This window comes from Hyperoodon ampullatus, assembly GCF_949752795.1.
Source record: "Hyperoodon ampullatus genome assembly, chromosome: X".
NCBI lineage: Eukaryota > Metazoa > Chordata > Mammalia > Artiodactyla > Ziphiidae > Hyperoodon > Hyperoodon ampullatus.
This window is the reverse complement of record NC_136913.1, coordinates 129,112,346-129,127,875: the sequence shown is the minus strand read 5'-3', so window position 1 is coordinate 129,127,875 and position 15,530 is coordinate 129,112,346. Positions and strand designations below refer to the sequence as shown.

Here is a 15,530-nt window from a genome sequence, read left to right as displayed (position 1 = left end):
CTCTAGTGAGAAAATGGGATGAAGCAGAGGCTTTGGAGGAGTGAAGTAGATCTGGCGTGTTCTTTTGGGCAGCTGTCTGAGAGACACTGTTTGGGGCGTAACACAACTGCATAACAGTCACTATAGCATGGTTCCATTTATCTGTACACACACAGACACACACGTGCGCATGCACATACATACACATTGCTATGAGTGCACGAAAACGCCTTGGAAGAAAGTATATGCAACTCTTTGGAGTAGTCATCTTTTGGGGGTGACTGGAAACTCACTTTCTATTCTCTGTATTTTTCTATTGCTTGTTTTTAATGGAATGACTTACAATCCTCCACCAAAAAAGTATAAAGCTATCTAATTAAGAAATGCCTCTGTGCAGATGCATCCTCAGGTTGGGGAGATAGGAAACAACAGGAAAAGGCCCCGATCTGTGATCTGCACTTGGGGGAACTGCCCGCCATTTATAAAAGCCTAGCCTTTGGGAACAAATCAAAGAAGTTACTAATGCCGTATTTCCTACTCTTTCAAGGCTTCATACAGTCATCCGTGGCTGTCTCGTAAATGACCATGACCTGCAGTGAAGGGGAAGGGAGTGGATCAGAGGATTATGTGTGGGAAGAGACGGGCTTGGAAATCACCTAAAGGCCAACGCTCTACCAGATACATTTCCCCTGAAGCACTTTTGCACGAAGAAGCCTCTTTCCAGCTTTGAAGTCTTACTGGGACACCCAGTGCTGATCCTCTGACGTCCCCGTACGTTTGGCTCACTGGAGGGTCAAGGCGGGCGTGAGGGCCACCTACTAGCACGACAGTGGTCATGACTCTTAAAGCAGAGTGAACGTCAAAAGAGATCCCCTAGGGCTGCACATCTGGAGCCCTGGCACCCATCAGATGTGCTTAGAAACCCCCAGATTCCCAGGCTCTCCTACCACAGCTGAACTGCTTCAGTCTCCTCCGGGGCGGGGCCCGGGACCCCAAGGTTTGTTACAGCTCCCTGGCTGGCTCTCAGCGGACTGCCAGGTTGAGAGCATGGGTGGAGGTAGGATGGCCTAGGGCCCTGGTCCCAAGGCACACGCAACCACTACGTATTGGCCTCCACACAGAATCTCTTGAGTTGTATCTTCATTTGTAAAATGAGCGTCATTTTAGTTCTCATCTCATGATGCTGCTCGGACTATTATGTGAAATGGAACAGATTCCATGGCACCTAGTGGACCCTCATTAACTAGTAGCTGGCATTACGGAGGGCAGATCTGGAAGTGCTCTGGGAGTCCAACCCTGGCCTTTAAAGACAGGGAGGGACCCTGAGACCCTGGGATGGGCAAGGCTTGCCCCGAGCGGCTCAGCTAGAGGGCCCCAGGGCCCGGGGGCAGATACAGGGGCCTGCCACCATCACTCAGCTGTTCCCCGACCCGCAGCCTCCATCCTCCCCCACCGATGGCTGGACACTGACCGCCCCATCCCCGCAGAAAGGGCTCCCCCTCTCTTAGCGAGGGGACTTGCCAACTTCTCTGCCGTTCCTTTTGAGATGTCCACCACCCGGCCAAGGGCACGTTGAGGGGCAGGTCTGCCACCAGATTCATCTGAGGCCTGAGTACCACGGGGCAGGCAGGAAGGGGCTGGGGGGTGAGGCAGAGTAGGCACAGGAAGAGGCCTCTCCAGTCATCCGCTCCACTCTCCCACCCAGGAGTGCTCACTAGGTATTTGGCCCACGGCTGGTGCTCAGTAAACAGAAGCTGAATGAATCCATGGACCAATGAACACAAATGACTCAGCGCCCAGCGAGCTCCGCCCCGTGTTTTCCTGGCCGTTCAGTCAATCAATTATGGGCCACAGAGAAGTCACTGCATTTCAGGCTGAAATTCGGTCTCTTCTACATTTTCCCAAAGACTTAAAACAAATCCAATATATTGAAAACAGAAATGTCTAAACTGGATCAGTAAGGAACGACTCAGTGTGGGCTTTACATAGGATCCCCTGCTGGGAGTCTGAGCGGGCGATGGCTGTGCCCAATGCACTGTTCGTGATGTCTTGGACTCAAGGCGAGTTTAATGCCAGTGAAGTCTGCATAGGACCAGGCGGGGGAAGGATGGGCTTGGGGGATGGGAGGGAAAGGAGGGAGGGCAGGAGCTGTGAGTTGGAACGGCCTGGACTCCCTGGCAGATACCAGGGCTTTCATTTAATTGTTGGTCTGCCATTATCCTGTTGGGACTAAGGTGGCAGGAGGTGGGGAAGGTGGGACATGACCACCAGATGCTAAAGTTAATACTGGGAACCACTGGCGAAGGAAAGGGGTCTCCAGCTCTCTGAAGTGAGAGTGTGTGTGCCCTCCACTTTTCAGGCCCTCAACCCCACAGCGGACCTCAGGATGCCCCTGTTGTGCCAAACCTGCAGCCGGACGCCGCTGGTGCTAGCTTCCCTGAATGCTTTGGGAGGCTCCCTAGTCGGCGGGCAGGCTGGCCTTGCTGTCCCTGGGGGTGCAATGGGGGGCGCTGTTTGACGCCGCAGTCTCAGCGGTGGGGCAGGCAGGAGCCTCTTCCCGGCTTTCCTTTCTCAGTGGACTAAACGAGACTCCACTTTGCTAGAGGCTGCAGCTCTGCATTTCGGATTTTACGGGGAGAGCTTTCAACAGATTGCCTAAAGCACCTTGGCCGGATGGCCAGATCCCCAGCCAAGCCTAAAGAAGCCGAGGGGAGGCGGCTGTGTTGACATCTACTATGAGTTAATTTCGCCCCTAGACCCAGGCTGCTGCCACCACCGAGGTCAGCCTGTCTGGGCTGTTGGGCTTGACTGAACCCCGTGGCCACCCTTCTAGATCAAGTGCAGCAGAGAGCTTCTACGCCAGAATGACTTCCCCTCTCAGCGTCACGTTGGGGGTGGCAGGTCCCCACCAAACTTCCAGACCCTTCTAAACAGCTTTACCTATGTGCCATTTTCCAGTCTCTGTGGACTCTGTACAGCAAGCTATGGGTCCCAGCTCCCAGCCAGCCCCTACTTCCTTCAGGCCTTGTACTACACATGACCCTGCCCACTCGCTGGGAGAACTTTTTTAAAAAATTTTTTTACCATAAGTGAATCAGTAGCCGCTAGCAGGATTGCTAGACAATACATGCCAACCTTCACTTTTTACAGAAAACAGAATGGGTGGTGATTTGCTTGTGGTCCCACGGTTAGTTAGGGGCCAACACCAACACTAGACCCCAGGAGGCCCAGCCCTCACAGGTCCGGGCAGTGGTAGGGCGGGGAAGGGGAGTGAGGGACGGTGTCCTGGTGTCTTTTAGAAAGGAATGACTTTATCTCCATCCACCAGTGCCGGCGGAGTCCCATTTCATAATCGGGCAGACAAAGCCACCAATGTGATCCCCACGACCTTATAAACATTCATTAAAATGCATTTCAAAGCATGTGATGCCTTCCCCACCCCCTAAATAATGAGAAAACAAAGGCAACCCTTCTGATAGAGGCCAAGTTCAGCTCTGAAGTCAACATTATTTCTGGTTCTGTCTGAACAATGACATATGGCAATTCTTCCCTTTCTACATTTTTTTTAGTCCAGAATGGCAAAAAGGGCAAAGATTTCTTGGGAAAGGGTCTAGATTATAAGAGTACAGTCCAGGCTCAGAAAATGGGCATAAGGAGAAGAATATATATATATATATATATAATTATATATAAAATATATATTATATATATAAATATATATATATATTATACATATAATATATATACAATATATATAATATATATAAAACTCTTTCCAAAGAAGTCTGGCAGGCTGCTATAAACACTTGATTTTGAACACTCTAGCTGGAGGTTTAACACAGACATCTACAAAAGGCCAGCAAAAATATGCACAGTCCCTCCTGGGTAAGAATGCAGGAAGCCCAAGGTGTGCAGGAGAGACTGGCTCAGGGCTCCTTGTTTTTCCCTCCAGGGAGCCCCGGGCAAGATTGTCAAAAAGCTGGAAATCGCCTGTGGCGTATTTAGTCTCCCTTCCTCTGTCAGCAGCGCCTCCTGTGGTGCAGCCCCAGCCAATCTGCGCCTGCTTCTGCTTCTCTCAGTGTCTCTCACGCAAGTCCACCCCTGCTCCATCAACACCTTTCCTCAGTACTGCTACACATGTTCCCTGGGAGTTTCCAAGAACCTCACGCTGGCCAGCTAGCTTGGATCTCAAGCCCTCTGAGACAGGAGTGTTCCCCAGTAGACTTGCTCAGAAGAAAGGAGAATAGATAAGACATGAGGCAGCAGGACTGGGTTTGCAGGAAGAGAGACAAGGAGGGAAGGAGGGAGAGAGAGGGAATCTGCCTGCGTGGAGACATGGGATCAGATGAGCACCCATAACTGCCTGTACTTGAGCTGGTGTATCATTTGCATGGTTGTTTTTCAGAACGATGTCCCCACAAACTGATCTTTCTGTAGAGCAAACAGGACTTTCAGCATGTCCAGAATTGCAAGACCTGAGGCTCTGGAGAATCCCAGGGTGGATGGGAACTGCAGGGAATCCTGACTAGCTTCAAGAGGAGTCGGTTTGTCTCAGGAATGAATCTCTGCTAACAGGTGGTTTGGAGCAAGAATCTCACCCTAGAAAGAGGGGATATATTGGCGCCCTGGGCTTGCCCCGAAGTGACAGAGGCTGCACGCTCTGCAGGCAGAGGCGGGCTGGGCTGGAGGGAGGAGCATTGGAGTAGGCACCAAAAGACCTGATGGAAGTCCTAGCTCCTCCATTTGCTGTGTGACTGTGGGCAAGTCACTCCCCCTCTCTGAGCCTCAATTTTTCTTCTGTAAAATGAGTCCTCGGCCTGCCCTGGGTGCCTCACAGCATCTTTGAGGAGTGCACATCAGAAGCAGTCACTGTCACTGATGTCACTCTCCAGGCCCTGGGTCCCCAGGCTGCCCCAGGGCCCTCCAGTGTGGGCCTCGGCTTGCTCTCTGGCAAATAAGGACACATGCTCTAGAATCGAGACATGGGGTGAGAGTGGAGGGAGACGAGCAGCCTGGCACTGATGGCACCGACCTGACGGCCAGCGGTGCTGCCTGTAAAATTCCACCTTCTGCTGCTCACCATCGCCCACCGCTCTGGGCTCCACCACACTGTCTGCACCTTCAGGCTTCCCAACATGAGGGCTGTGGCTTCAACAAGCTTCAACCAGAGCGGCCCCAACAAATATAGAAATGATCAGACCTGGGGTTTTTTGAGAACTGTGTTCTCCCTTTCCGTAGTGTAGACATAGCAGCTGGAAGAACTGGCAACTCTAAGAATGGCCCCAAACAGATAGATGCGTGTGGATTTAATGGGCTCATAATTCAGCACCACCATCCCCTGAGACGCCTCCAAGTATTGCGTCATTGACCAGGCGTTTCTTGAGTGCGAGCCTTGCACTCCTAGGCTGTCAGAACTGCCAGGCCCTTAGTGACAGGCCGGTCCCTCCCATTCACATGAGGGCTCATGAGGCTGAGAGCCAGGAAGAGATGTGCCCGTGGGCCAGTTTCTCTGACTGCCAGGTTGGCCTCTTTCCACTGGAAGAAACCCTGCCCCGGTTTCCTCCAAAGACCTTCCCATGTAGCATCATTAGTGGGATAAACATGACCACTTGGGGGGAGAAGAGAAAGATGGAGTTGGTTTCAAGCACCTGGATTTGATGAGGTTGGCCTAGAGGTCAAGCAGGTACTGCCTGTGGAGCCAGACTAGAAGCTGAAGGTCAAAGGCAAGGGCATTGTCTCAGCCCAGATGGGTCTGTCTGTGCAGGACTCAGGTTAACAAGCGTCATCTGTGTTTCACCTGAATTAGGCTAATGCACCCGGAAACATGCAGGGAAGAGGAAAAGCGAAGGCAGAGCCGAGGTTGGAGACCACCAGGGCCACTGGGCAGACCTGGGTTTCTATATATGAAGAGGGCAGAAGGGCCCTCAGAGTTCATTTAAGCCCAACTTTCTCACTTCTCCCAGGGCTCTGCTTCTAAGTATTGATACCTTGTGGTGTGACCTCTCATAGGTCCCTACCCCACTCTGAGCCTCAGTTTCCCCACCCACAAAGTGAATGGGTCCCAGCTTTGGTAAGCTGATGCTATGACTTTCTTTCTGGACTGCTCCTGCAGAGAAAAGATGAATGCTCTTCTCCCCCACCTAAAAGGGCTTCTCTCCCTGGGGTGCAGATAGGCCAAGGAGAGCCTCGTGGTTCACAAGTGTCCATGCCATGTGCAGGAGGTGTACATCACCTCCAATTCCAGACCATGTTAAAGAAAGCACAACTTGCCCCAGACCAGCTGGGGTCAAATTATGATCTTCCCCAAATAGCTCTCCATGCCCTCTGCTTTGTGGGGATTGAAGCTTATACAACGCAAGGCACCAGCTTTATGAAAGGGGATATAAGGTTCAGAGAACAAAATTACGTCCCAGGCTTTGTAAGGTTCGGAGGCCAGTCCTGAAGCTTAAGCAGAAGGGGACTTTGCTTCTGCCTGTGTCCCAACAACGGGGTAAATAAAATGGCGACAGGCTTTAGACCATGGCAGAAAGTTCCCTGCATGAGAAACCCAACAGCTGTGTAGGTGGAGGAAGAATCCAGAGACACTCGGTTAGGCCGGTGTATTCTGGAGGTCACATGCTTACTGAATAAGCACATTTTAGTGGCTAGGTGCCAACTTCTGGCTCTAAAATATACTAATGGCCTGCAAATGTACACACCCTAGTTAGTAGATCTTTGAGTCAGGCTGTTTGAGCTCTGATGCGACAGAAGCAGAGGCTGGGAGGGGACATGGGCTAAGGAGCTTCAGGTCAGTGCAGAGACCCTCCCCATGGTCTAGGTCCTCTCTTTTTTCCAGCCTGACTGAGGTATGATCGACAGCTAAAAATTATACGTATTGAAGTTGTACAATGTGATTTTTTGAAAAGTGTGCAACGTGATGATTTAACATATGTATACACTGTGAAATGACTTAGGTCCTCTTTTTTTGAAATGGAGGCAAAATTCGCAGAGCATGAAATTAAGCTTTTGCAAGTGTACAATTCAGTGGCCTTTGGTACATTCACAGTGCTGTGCAACCAAGATGGGGAGAGTTGAGGCCACCTCACAAATTTGTTATCAGAATCACATGAGCTTAGAGGTGGAAAGTGAGCGTAGTGCCTGGCATGGTGTTCATACCAAATAGTCTCTCTCTTTCCACTCTTGAAAATGCAAACACATTCTTGGTGGTCCTAAAATAGCCTGTAACATAGTTACTCAGCAGCATTTGCCATTCAAGGCAGATCTGCCTTTACTCATTGGCTGCATTCCTGAACAGCTGTGTGCAAGGCTAACTTTTGTCAACCAAATCATAATAAAATGCAACAAGAATCTGCCATTGAAAGGAAATCCTCAGTAAATCCTTTTATGAAGTTAAGATCTCTCATCCAAACTTATCTGTCTTAAAGGTGTAGTACTCGGAGATATTAGCCTTTCTTGTAATGAATCCTAGTTTAATTTTGGCCACAAACACATGCTGATGTTCCATAGTCCCAAATCCCACAGCAACAAGAGTAGATTACATAATGAAAATAATGAAAACCTTAAAATATTTCTTTCTTTCACTGTGTGTGGAAGGTGTCTGTGATTACACCAGGGAGCATGTCATAGAACCTGAAAAATTTCCCGTGTGTGTGTGTCTGTGTGTGTGTGATGGTGTTGGTGGTGGTGGAGATGGTGGTGGTGTAGGAGATGGTGTTGGTGGTGGAGGTGGTGGTGGTAGAGATGGTGTTGGTGTAGGAGGTGGTGTTGGTGGTGGAGGTGGTGATGCTGGTGGTGGAGGTGGTTGGTGGTGATGGTGTTGGTGGTGGAGGTGTTGGTGGTGGAGATGGTGGTGATGGTGTTGGTGGTGGAGGTGGTGATGGTGGAGATGGTGTTGCTGTAGGAGATGGTGTTGGTGGTGGAGGTGGTGGAGATGGTGGTGGTGGAGATGGTGCTGGTGTAGGAGATGGTGTTGATGGTGGAGGTGATGATGCTGGTGGGGGAGGTGGTCGGTGGTGATGGTGTTGGTGGTGGAGATGGTGGAGATGGTGTTGCTGTAGGAGATGGTGTTGGTGGTGGAGGTGGTGGAGATGGTGGTGGTGGAGATGGTGCTGGTGTAGGAGATGGTGTTGATGGTGGAGGTGATGATGCTGGTGGGGGAGGTGGTTGGTGGTGATGGTGTTGGTGGTGGAGGTGTTGGTGGTGGAGATGGTGGTGATGGTGTTGGTGGTGGAGGTGGTGATGGTGGAGATGGTGTTGTTGTAGGAGATGGTGTTGGTGGTGGAGGTGGTGGAGGTGGTGATGGTGGAGATGATGTTGGTGTAGGAGATGGTGTTGGTGGTGGAGGTGGTGATGCTGGTGGTGGAGGTGGTTGGTGGTGGACGTGGAGGGGTAGTGATGCTGGTATTGGTAGTGGCCGGAGTGCTGACAGTCAAGGGGCTATTCCTACAGAGTGATTCCTTCTTGCTCCACCTCACTGTAGGAAGCTGCCCTGAGTGGGCCGGAGAAAGAAGCTTGCCCTGAATGTGTTATTAACAGAGACCTCAAAACTGTCTCCTTGCCATCATTCGTAATTACTTTTTTCTCACTTGGAAAATGGAAGCTGAATTACCGGTGAAAACACAGGAGATTTTTGTTTGTTAAAATGCTGCCAATAAAGTAATTTTATGTCAGATTTAACTACAGGAAAGGGCAAGGCATTTCTAAGTTCCTTGGCTGTCATGTGGCTTAAAAACATAGGATGGACAGCACTTAGCTACCGTACACTTAGCTCTTTGAAGCCATATATTCAGCAAGCAGATGTTGGATGTTGGTGTTTGGGGGCTGACTTCCTGGAGGTATTTTATATCAGCCAAGTTCATTGTTCTAAAGCCCAAAGGCTTGACTTAAAGGAGAAAAAGAGGCAAGAAAATGTTGAGATTTTCTGACAGCGTCACACAGACAGCCCTAACACTAGACAACTTTATTGCCTCAAGTTTATTTTAGAAAAAGAGGCAGCTAGCGAGTGGCACTGAGCACCTGTTCAGATGGAGGCTTCTAACTGTACAAAGCAGGGCTGTCTAGGGGGCCCAGAACAGAGATCCCCTCAGAATGAGCACATGCCGGGGGAGGAGCGGGGAACCAGAATGAGACGGAGCTGGAGTTCTAGTGGAACAGACGGTATGAAGACAGCAAGAATAAGAACAGAGTGAAGGAGCAGTGATGTGACAGAGTGGCCAGGAGAAGGACTGGGGGCAGAGCGCTCCAGGCAGGATGGCAGAAGGGAGAGGCCCTGGGGAAAAGCTCTCGGCGCGCTCCAAGGACGGGCAGGTGGCCACTGTGCTTGGTGCACAGCGAGCCAGGGGGACGGCCATGGCTCACAGAGGGACCTGCAGCCCTGGGAAGCGGGTGGACTGTCAGGTGTCTGTGGTGGGAAACCACTGGGCCGGGGGTTATACCGAGGAGTGGTCGGCTCCATCTGTTTATAAAAGGTCTGCCTGGATGCTGATGGGAGAGAGAAAGGGATAGGTCCGGAGGGGGGTCAGGCCAGCTGTGGCACAGGAGAGGAAGCAGAATGCCTGGAGAGGTGCCAGGGTATGTGATTGTCCCTTAAGTGGCACAGAGCTGAGCACCCACTTATGGGAGGAAACTACGGCCTCAGAAAATATGATAAGAAACCCAGTGACCTAGATCAGGGCCTCGTAAACTTTCTGTAAAGGCCCAAAGAGTAACTATCTTAGGCTTTGCAGACCAAGTGGTCCCTGTTGCAACTCCAGACGATATGTTAATGACTAGGTGTGGCTTGTGCTAATAAAACTTTATTTACAAGAACAGGCTGCGGGCTGGATTTAGCCCGCGGGTGGGAGTTTGCCAAGCCCTGACCTACAGCACAGGCTGAGCATCTTCCCCAAGGCACAGAGGTTACTTCCAAATTGCCCTCCTCACACTTCAGGGGGCCACGTAGGCCTACTGTTCACAAGACAGTGGCAGCCAACATTTTCGGAGCTGAAAAGCTTCAAGATTTCTACCATCGTACAAGTTAGGTGAGCATTCCTGAATGGGTGAGGCATGTAGCAGCCTCAAAGGCCACGTTTAACCTGCACTAACAATGGTTATTATTACTGCCCATCTGTTGGGTGCTCCACGGGTTCCATGAAAGAGAACACCGCCTCCTCCAGAATGCCTGGCCGTAGCCTTTGTATCCTCGTCAACAATTCGCACCTTGTCCAGCATATGAAAGCACACCCTCCTCCCTCGGGCCTTCAAGGGTCTCTAGGATAACTCGGCCTCGAGTCCCACCCCTTCCACCGCAGGCCTCCATAACGCAGCTCTCAGAAGACTGGGGCTGTTTCCTCCTCATCTCTGTACCCCCAGAGCACCTAGTGTCGTGACAGGGCTCAGCTGGCATCTGCAGATGTGAATTAAGCCCTGGAGCAGAAGGTTTCCTACAAATGATCCTGTTCTCTTCCATTCCCAGCACAAGGCCCAGAGGCAATCGCTTTTCAGAAATTGTGATGAATTCACTAACTGGCCCCATGAAGGACACGCCTTCTCCTTCGTGTGTCTGGGCCTCTTGTGGTCAACAACGGAGGTGACCTGAACGATTTCTAAGGGACCTTCTGGCCAAGAGGAAAGGCAACCACTGTCCACCGAGCATTTACTCTGGGTCACGAGAGTGCCTGTGTGCCAGGTGACAGCCTTGGAGGGGGGCGACCGGCCTGGAGAAACAGCTCTGGATGGAGTCAGAAGAGGGGCCACTCCCTGCAGCACCAGAGGGAGGCACACAAAGGGGGTTTCTGAGGAAGGACGGGGTGGGGGGGAGAGGGGTGAGGGGTGAGGGGGCAGGGAGGGAGGGGTGGCAGCAGCCACGCCTGGGCCTTGGGTCTGGGCCCTCAGGGGTCGAGTCCGGCCTGGGCTCCTGCCCGTCTTTCTAACTTTGGTACTTCGGGGCTGGAGATCTGGTGAGACAGGGGAGGTGGTAGATGAGGAGAAAGGAAAGGCCAAGGGGCAGGAGGCAGGGTTTTGACAAATTCTTCTATGTCAACTGCAGACATCAGCATCTGTAGCCTAATCTTTAGAAGTGCATGCTTCCTGTCCCCTCCCCAACCTGAGGTCTAGAACTGGGTACCCCAGGGGCAGCTTATGACCCAAATATCTGTCTGCAATCAGAGCCACGTTGAGTTCTCCAGCTGGGGATTTTCAGCAAAAGCAAGGGGCCTCAGCCTGCACAGGCCAAGCCAGAGTTTGAGGAGCCCTGGGTCTGCGCCCCAGGGCTGCCCCCCTCTGGTGTGCACACACCCTAGATGGGGGTCGTGCCTGAGTGTCAGCTCAGCCAGACTCTCCTGACACCCTGATCTGGGGTCCAAGAGTGTCCACCCTCCCCCTCCCCCGGGCAGCTCAAGCTCCAGACACCTGTCACCTCGGGCCTGATGTCAAGGAAGCTGTGGGTAGAGGCCGGGCAGGAACGCAGACACAGCTAACGTGGGCTCCTAGAAGTTCAGAAATAGGCAGTTCCGAGCGCCCAGATGCCAGTGGGCGCCAGCTGCCAAACAGACCTCCCCTCCGGCAGCACCCCCTGCAAACAGACTGCGATTTTCAGGTCACCGCTTTGCTGGATGGGGCTACCCATGTGGGACCCGGATGCAGAGCCCAGTGGTGACTGGCCAGCCGAGCAGCGTGCAGCCTTCGCAGAAGAGCCGAGCTGAAGGCAAGGCCTCTGCCTGGTGGCCCAGCCTGGCGGGGTGTCTGGAACAGGGCCGGGCCCTCACTGCAGGAGGAGGGGGCGGGAGGAAAAGGAGTGAACAGCTGCGTGCTCCGTGGGGAGGATCCCCAAATAGAAAGTCACATACGCACTGCAGGCTTTGACCCAGAATGCTCAGAGCTACACCATAAATCCAGCGCTCCTTGGGCAGCGGGGCTGTTGATGAGCCTGAGATATCCTCAGGGGCCCTGTGTCTCTACCTGAGCTCCAAGGACACTTGTCTCTCATCGCCTTTCTGAGCCAATGCCAATCTCTGATCATTAAAAAAAAAAAAAGTGCTCACAGCAGTAATACCCTGTGTGGTTTACACTGCGTTCATATCCACACCTTGTACATCATCATCTGACGTGGGCAGAGGGCACAGCCTCATGCAGGATCCCAGTAATTGCCGGGGACAGCCGCCTCCCCAGTGAGCTGATTCCTGGACCCCCCGGCTCCTGGAAGCCGGGGCCATACACCCTTCTCCCCTCTCCTGGGGACAGTGCACCCTGCCCACAGCCGGCATGAAGCAGGGGACACTGGGCTGCCTCTCCAGGCTTCCAAGAGAGCTGTTTACACAACACAGCCCAGGTCCTGGCTGGCTGTCCCTACTCCCTGTGGGGTTTTAATTAGCCTGGCTCTCGGCTCACAGGCTGGACGATGCTGGTCAGGGCACCTGGGTTTGAGATCGGAATTTCCAACCTACTGCCCGCGCAACACTGGGAAAGTCCCTCGGTCTCCTCCCCGGTGAAGTGGAAATATTAGTCCCTGTGTCATAGGAGTAGACGAGTTATTGTCTACAAAGGAACATGCACAAGAGAGCCACTTGGCCATACTCTCCTCCCAGCTTCCGAGGAGGACAGGCAGAACTACAGAGTAGGACATATCTGTTCCCAGTGCAGGAAGCCTGGGAGGAGTCTACCTACCCCTTGACTGGGAGCTGCTGTAGCCCATGGTCTAGCACAGGGCTGGGCACACAGGAGGGACCCTGGAAATGTGGCAGGAGGCCTGAGATATGCAGGCCCTCTGACCTCAGGAGCAAAGGGACTTACCCAAGGGCTCACAAAGTGCTAGTTAGAGCCCTGGGATGAAATCTGAGGTCTCCTTACTGAGTCCCCTGTGCTTTTTGCAAAGAAAAGTGTGTGCTTCCGAGGATGAGGGGCACAAACCCCCAACTTGATCAGACGCCATGGCAGCTGGTGAACGGCCCTCCTCCTACCGGGCATATGTAAGGTCACCAGTCTAAAGCAGAGGGACAGACAGGACTCCTCAGCTCCATTTGCATTTGAGGTGACAAGAAGGAGAAGAAGGGGTGAGCCGTTGGTTTAGGTTATACTGCAGGTGGAAAGCAGGCTGCACTTGGGGCCACCCAGATGGGGACCCTTGATAGAGCTCCCCACCTTCGCCATGAGCATCTTACTACAAGTCACTGGATTTCTTGGATCTTGGCGTCCTCATCCATAAAGAGGGGCAATGGCTGGGAAGGTCGGAAGGAAGACTGGGCATGCCAACTCATGGTAACTATAGAGTCAGCCATTCATTATCATCACATGACGACACACAGAAGGTGCGCCGTGAGCGCAGCATCCCGTTCCTTCTCCGACTGTACGTCTAATGCCCTCAATGCCTCCATGTTCTCTGGAGCTGCCTTATGAACGGAATAGGCGGCTGCTCAGAGCTGGGGAATCTTCGCAACTTTGGGTGCAGACTGAGAAGGAGACGACTGGGTTCCAATTTCATGTGGGCTCTGAAGCGCTCCCAGCTGGAGTGCTAGTATTTTAGAGATTCGTGCACTAGTAATCAATCCACTCACCGTTCTGGGGGAGGAGTGGAGATCTTAACTTCAAAAGGAGGAAGCAAACATTCTGCCTCCTGTTAAAACTCCATACACTCACTGCAGAGACTGGATGCCTTATTAAGCTTGGGTGGATGCCCAAGTGTTCAAAAGGTAAAACTCCAGATCACGAGTCATTAAGCAATCAGGCTGCTGAATGAATGAACAAATGCTGAGAGGGTGCTGCACTTTCTTACGACAACTACTTTTTAAAAGGGTGTTGGTGGGGCACATGGGGGGAAGGGGAAGAGGATCCTGCACCTACAACTCACCCACTCTTTTCCCCTAGGGATGGAAACAAGCGTGAAACAAAGGAGAAACTGCAAGTCCCATTGAAGCTGACCATGAACTCTGGATACATTACCAAGAGGCTTTCCTTCACTGACTTATTTCTTGACCATAAAAGAGAAGCAAGAACTAAAAAGGGTAATTAGGATGGAGGGTAGAGATTGCCATGGAAAGATGCCTGATGGGAGGGCTGGCAATTTGGAGGACAGGCCAAAGTAATTGCTCCCTCTCTGCCACCCCATCTTTCCGCCATCTCTGTGAGAGCTGGAACTCCAGTAAACAAAGTTTTGTAAATGTCTCAACTGGATACCACATTTTCAGTACATTGTTGGTGGTAGACAACCAGGGCAAAAAAGAGCAACAGGATTTCAACAATGTACCCGCACACTTGTGCACAGATCAGAATCCTCAACTAAATAGAAAACTGACTTACTGAAAGTGGATTGCCCTTGGAATTGGAGAAGCCAGGCCCTCTAGTTATGTGAAATGACATTACCTCAGAGCCCCCAGCTCCCAGTTCTCTGAACAGGAAGGAAGCAGACCCACGGGTCTAGAAGAGCCATTTCCTCTCTGCTCTATTAATTGCAGAGATTAAGTGAGCCACTCCTCTGTGGACCTAATACACTGAGATAACAGCCATTGTGTTTGCGGCACCTCCTACTAACTGAGCTAACCCTGGTAGACTGGCGAGGTTGCAGGGTTTTATTGTCAGATTCAACCAACCAATGGCTCTCTGGAATCCCTAACCCTGAGTTTCGGACCCATGGATGCCATCTGAGTTCCAAGGGAAGAAAGCAGAAATGTGTCAAATGAGTTTTTGAAAGGACATCAGGGCCAGAGGATCGAATGGGAATATCTTTCTGTGCCCTACTCACCGGCTTCCTGTTCTCAGTGGTACTAGGAAGCTAATATAATATATCTAGTGCCTGTCATTCCCACATTCCTGGTTTCTATTAAGGGAAAAAGTAGGTCTTTTTCCCTTTTCACCCTTCGTCTCTTTCCAGTTGAACGGGTGCAGTGCAGAGAGAGCTGGACTGGGAATCCACATGGAACCTTGGACTCTATTTCCTGTTCTTCCAAAAACTCACAAGGGGCAAGGTCAGCTCATCTCCTAGATCCCTTCTAGGTCAGATTTCAGTTCCTTACATTTTGGGTTGGTTGATCGCCACCAAGTTCGCACAGAGAATTTCAATAACACATCTTACGTTCAAGTTTAAGATTAGAAGCATTCAAAACCCCCCTCCCCCCCGATAGCCCATTGTCTGACCGATTCCTGGAGCTTTCTGGGCTCCTGACGATTTCCCACCATGGCGAAATGGGGAAGCATGCTCTTGATTACAAGCCGACTTTTCCAGTCATCCATTGTTTGACCTGCAATTTTATTCTTGACTCTCCAAGGCGCTTCCCAAACGACCTAGACACAGGGCTTAGGGAGACAAAAAGTACACTGTCTTTCAGATATGAAGATGAGACCATTGACCCCGTGAATCACAGACTTGCATTCTGAGGACAGGTTTAGGTGGAGTCAGCCACGTTCGTTTTCCTGTCTCTCTTCCCACCCCACCACCCTCATGGAGCCCCTCCCACCTCCAGGGAAGAAGGGCACCTCTGGGAGGCACTTGGCTGGGATGAGACCGCAGTCCCTGGCCATGGGGCAGAGTGAAGTTCACTGGAGAGCTGAGGGATGGGTGGAGAAGCAGCCCAATGTACCTT

The 15,530-nt window shown here is 51.7% G+C and overlaps 1 protein-coding gene across 5 annotated transcripts in view; it reads right to left on the bottom strand.

Moving 5' to 3' along the window:
• Positions 1–15,180, bottom strand: part of MAMLD1 (mastermind like domain containing 1) — a gene marked incomplete at both ends in the record, with an annotated part of 51,336 nt that extends 36,156 nt beyond the window's left edge. For all 5 annotated transcript variants that reach the window (XM_079727311.1, XM_079727313.1, XM_079727314.1 and 2 more), the window contains one exon: positions 15,085–15,180. In XM_079727311.1, coding sequence (XP_079583437.1) covers positions 15,085–15,180 — 96 coding nt within the window. The remainder of the gene's footprint in view (positions 1–15,084) is intronic.
• Between the last annotated feature and the right edge of the window lie 350 nt (positions 15,181–15,530).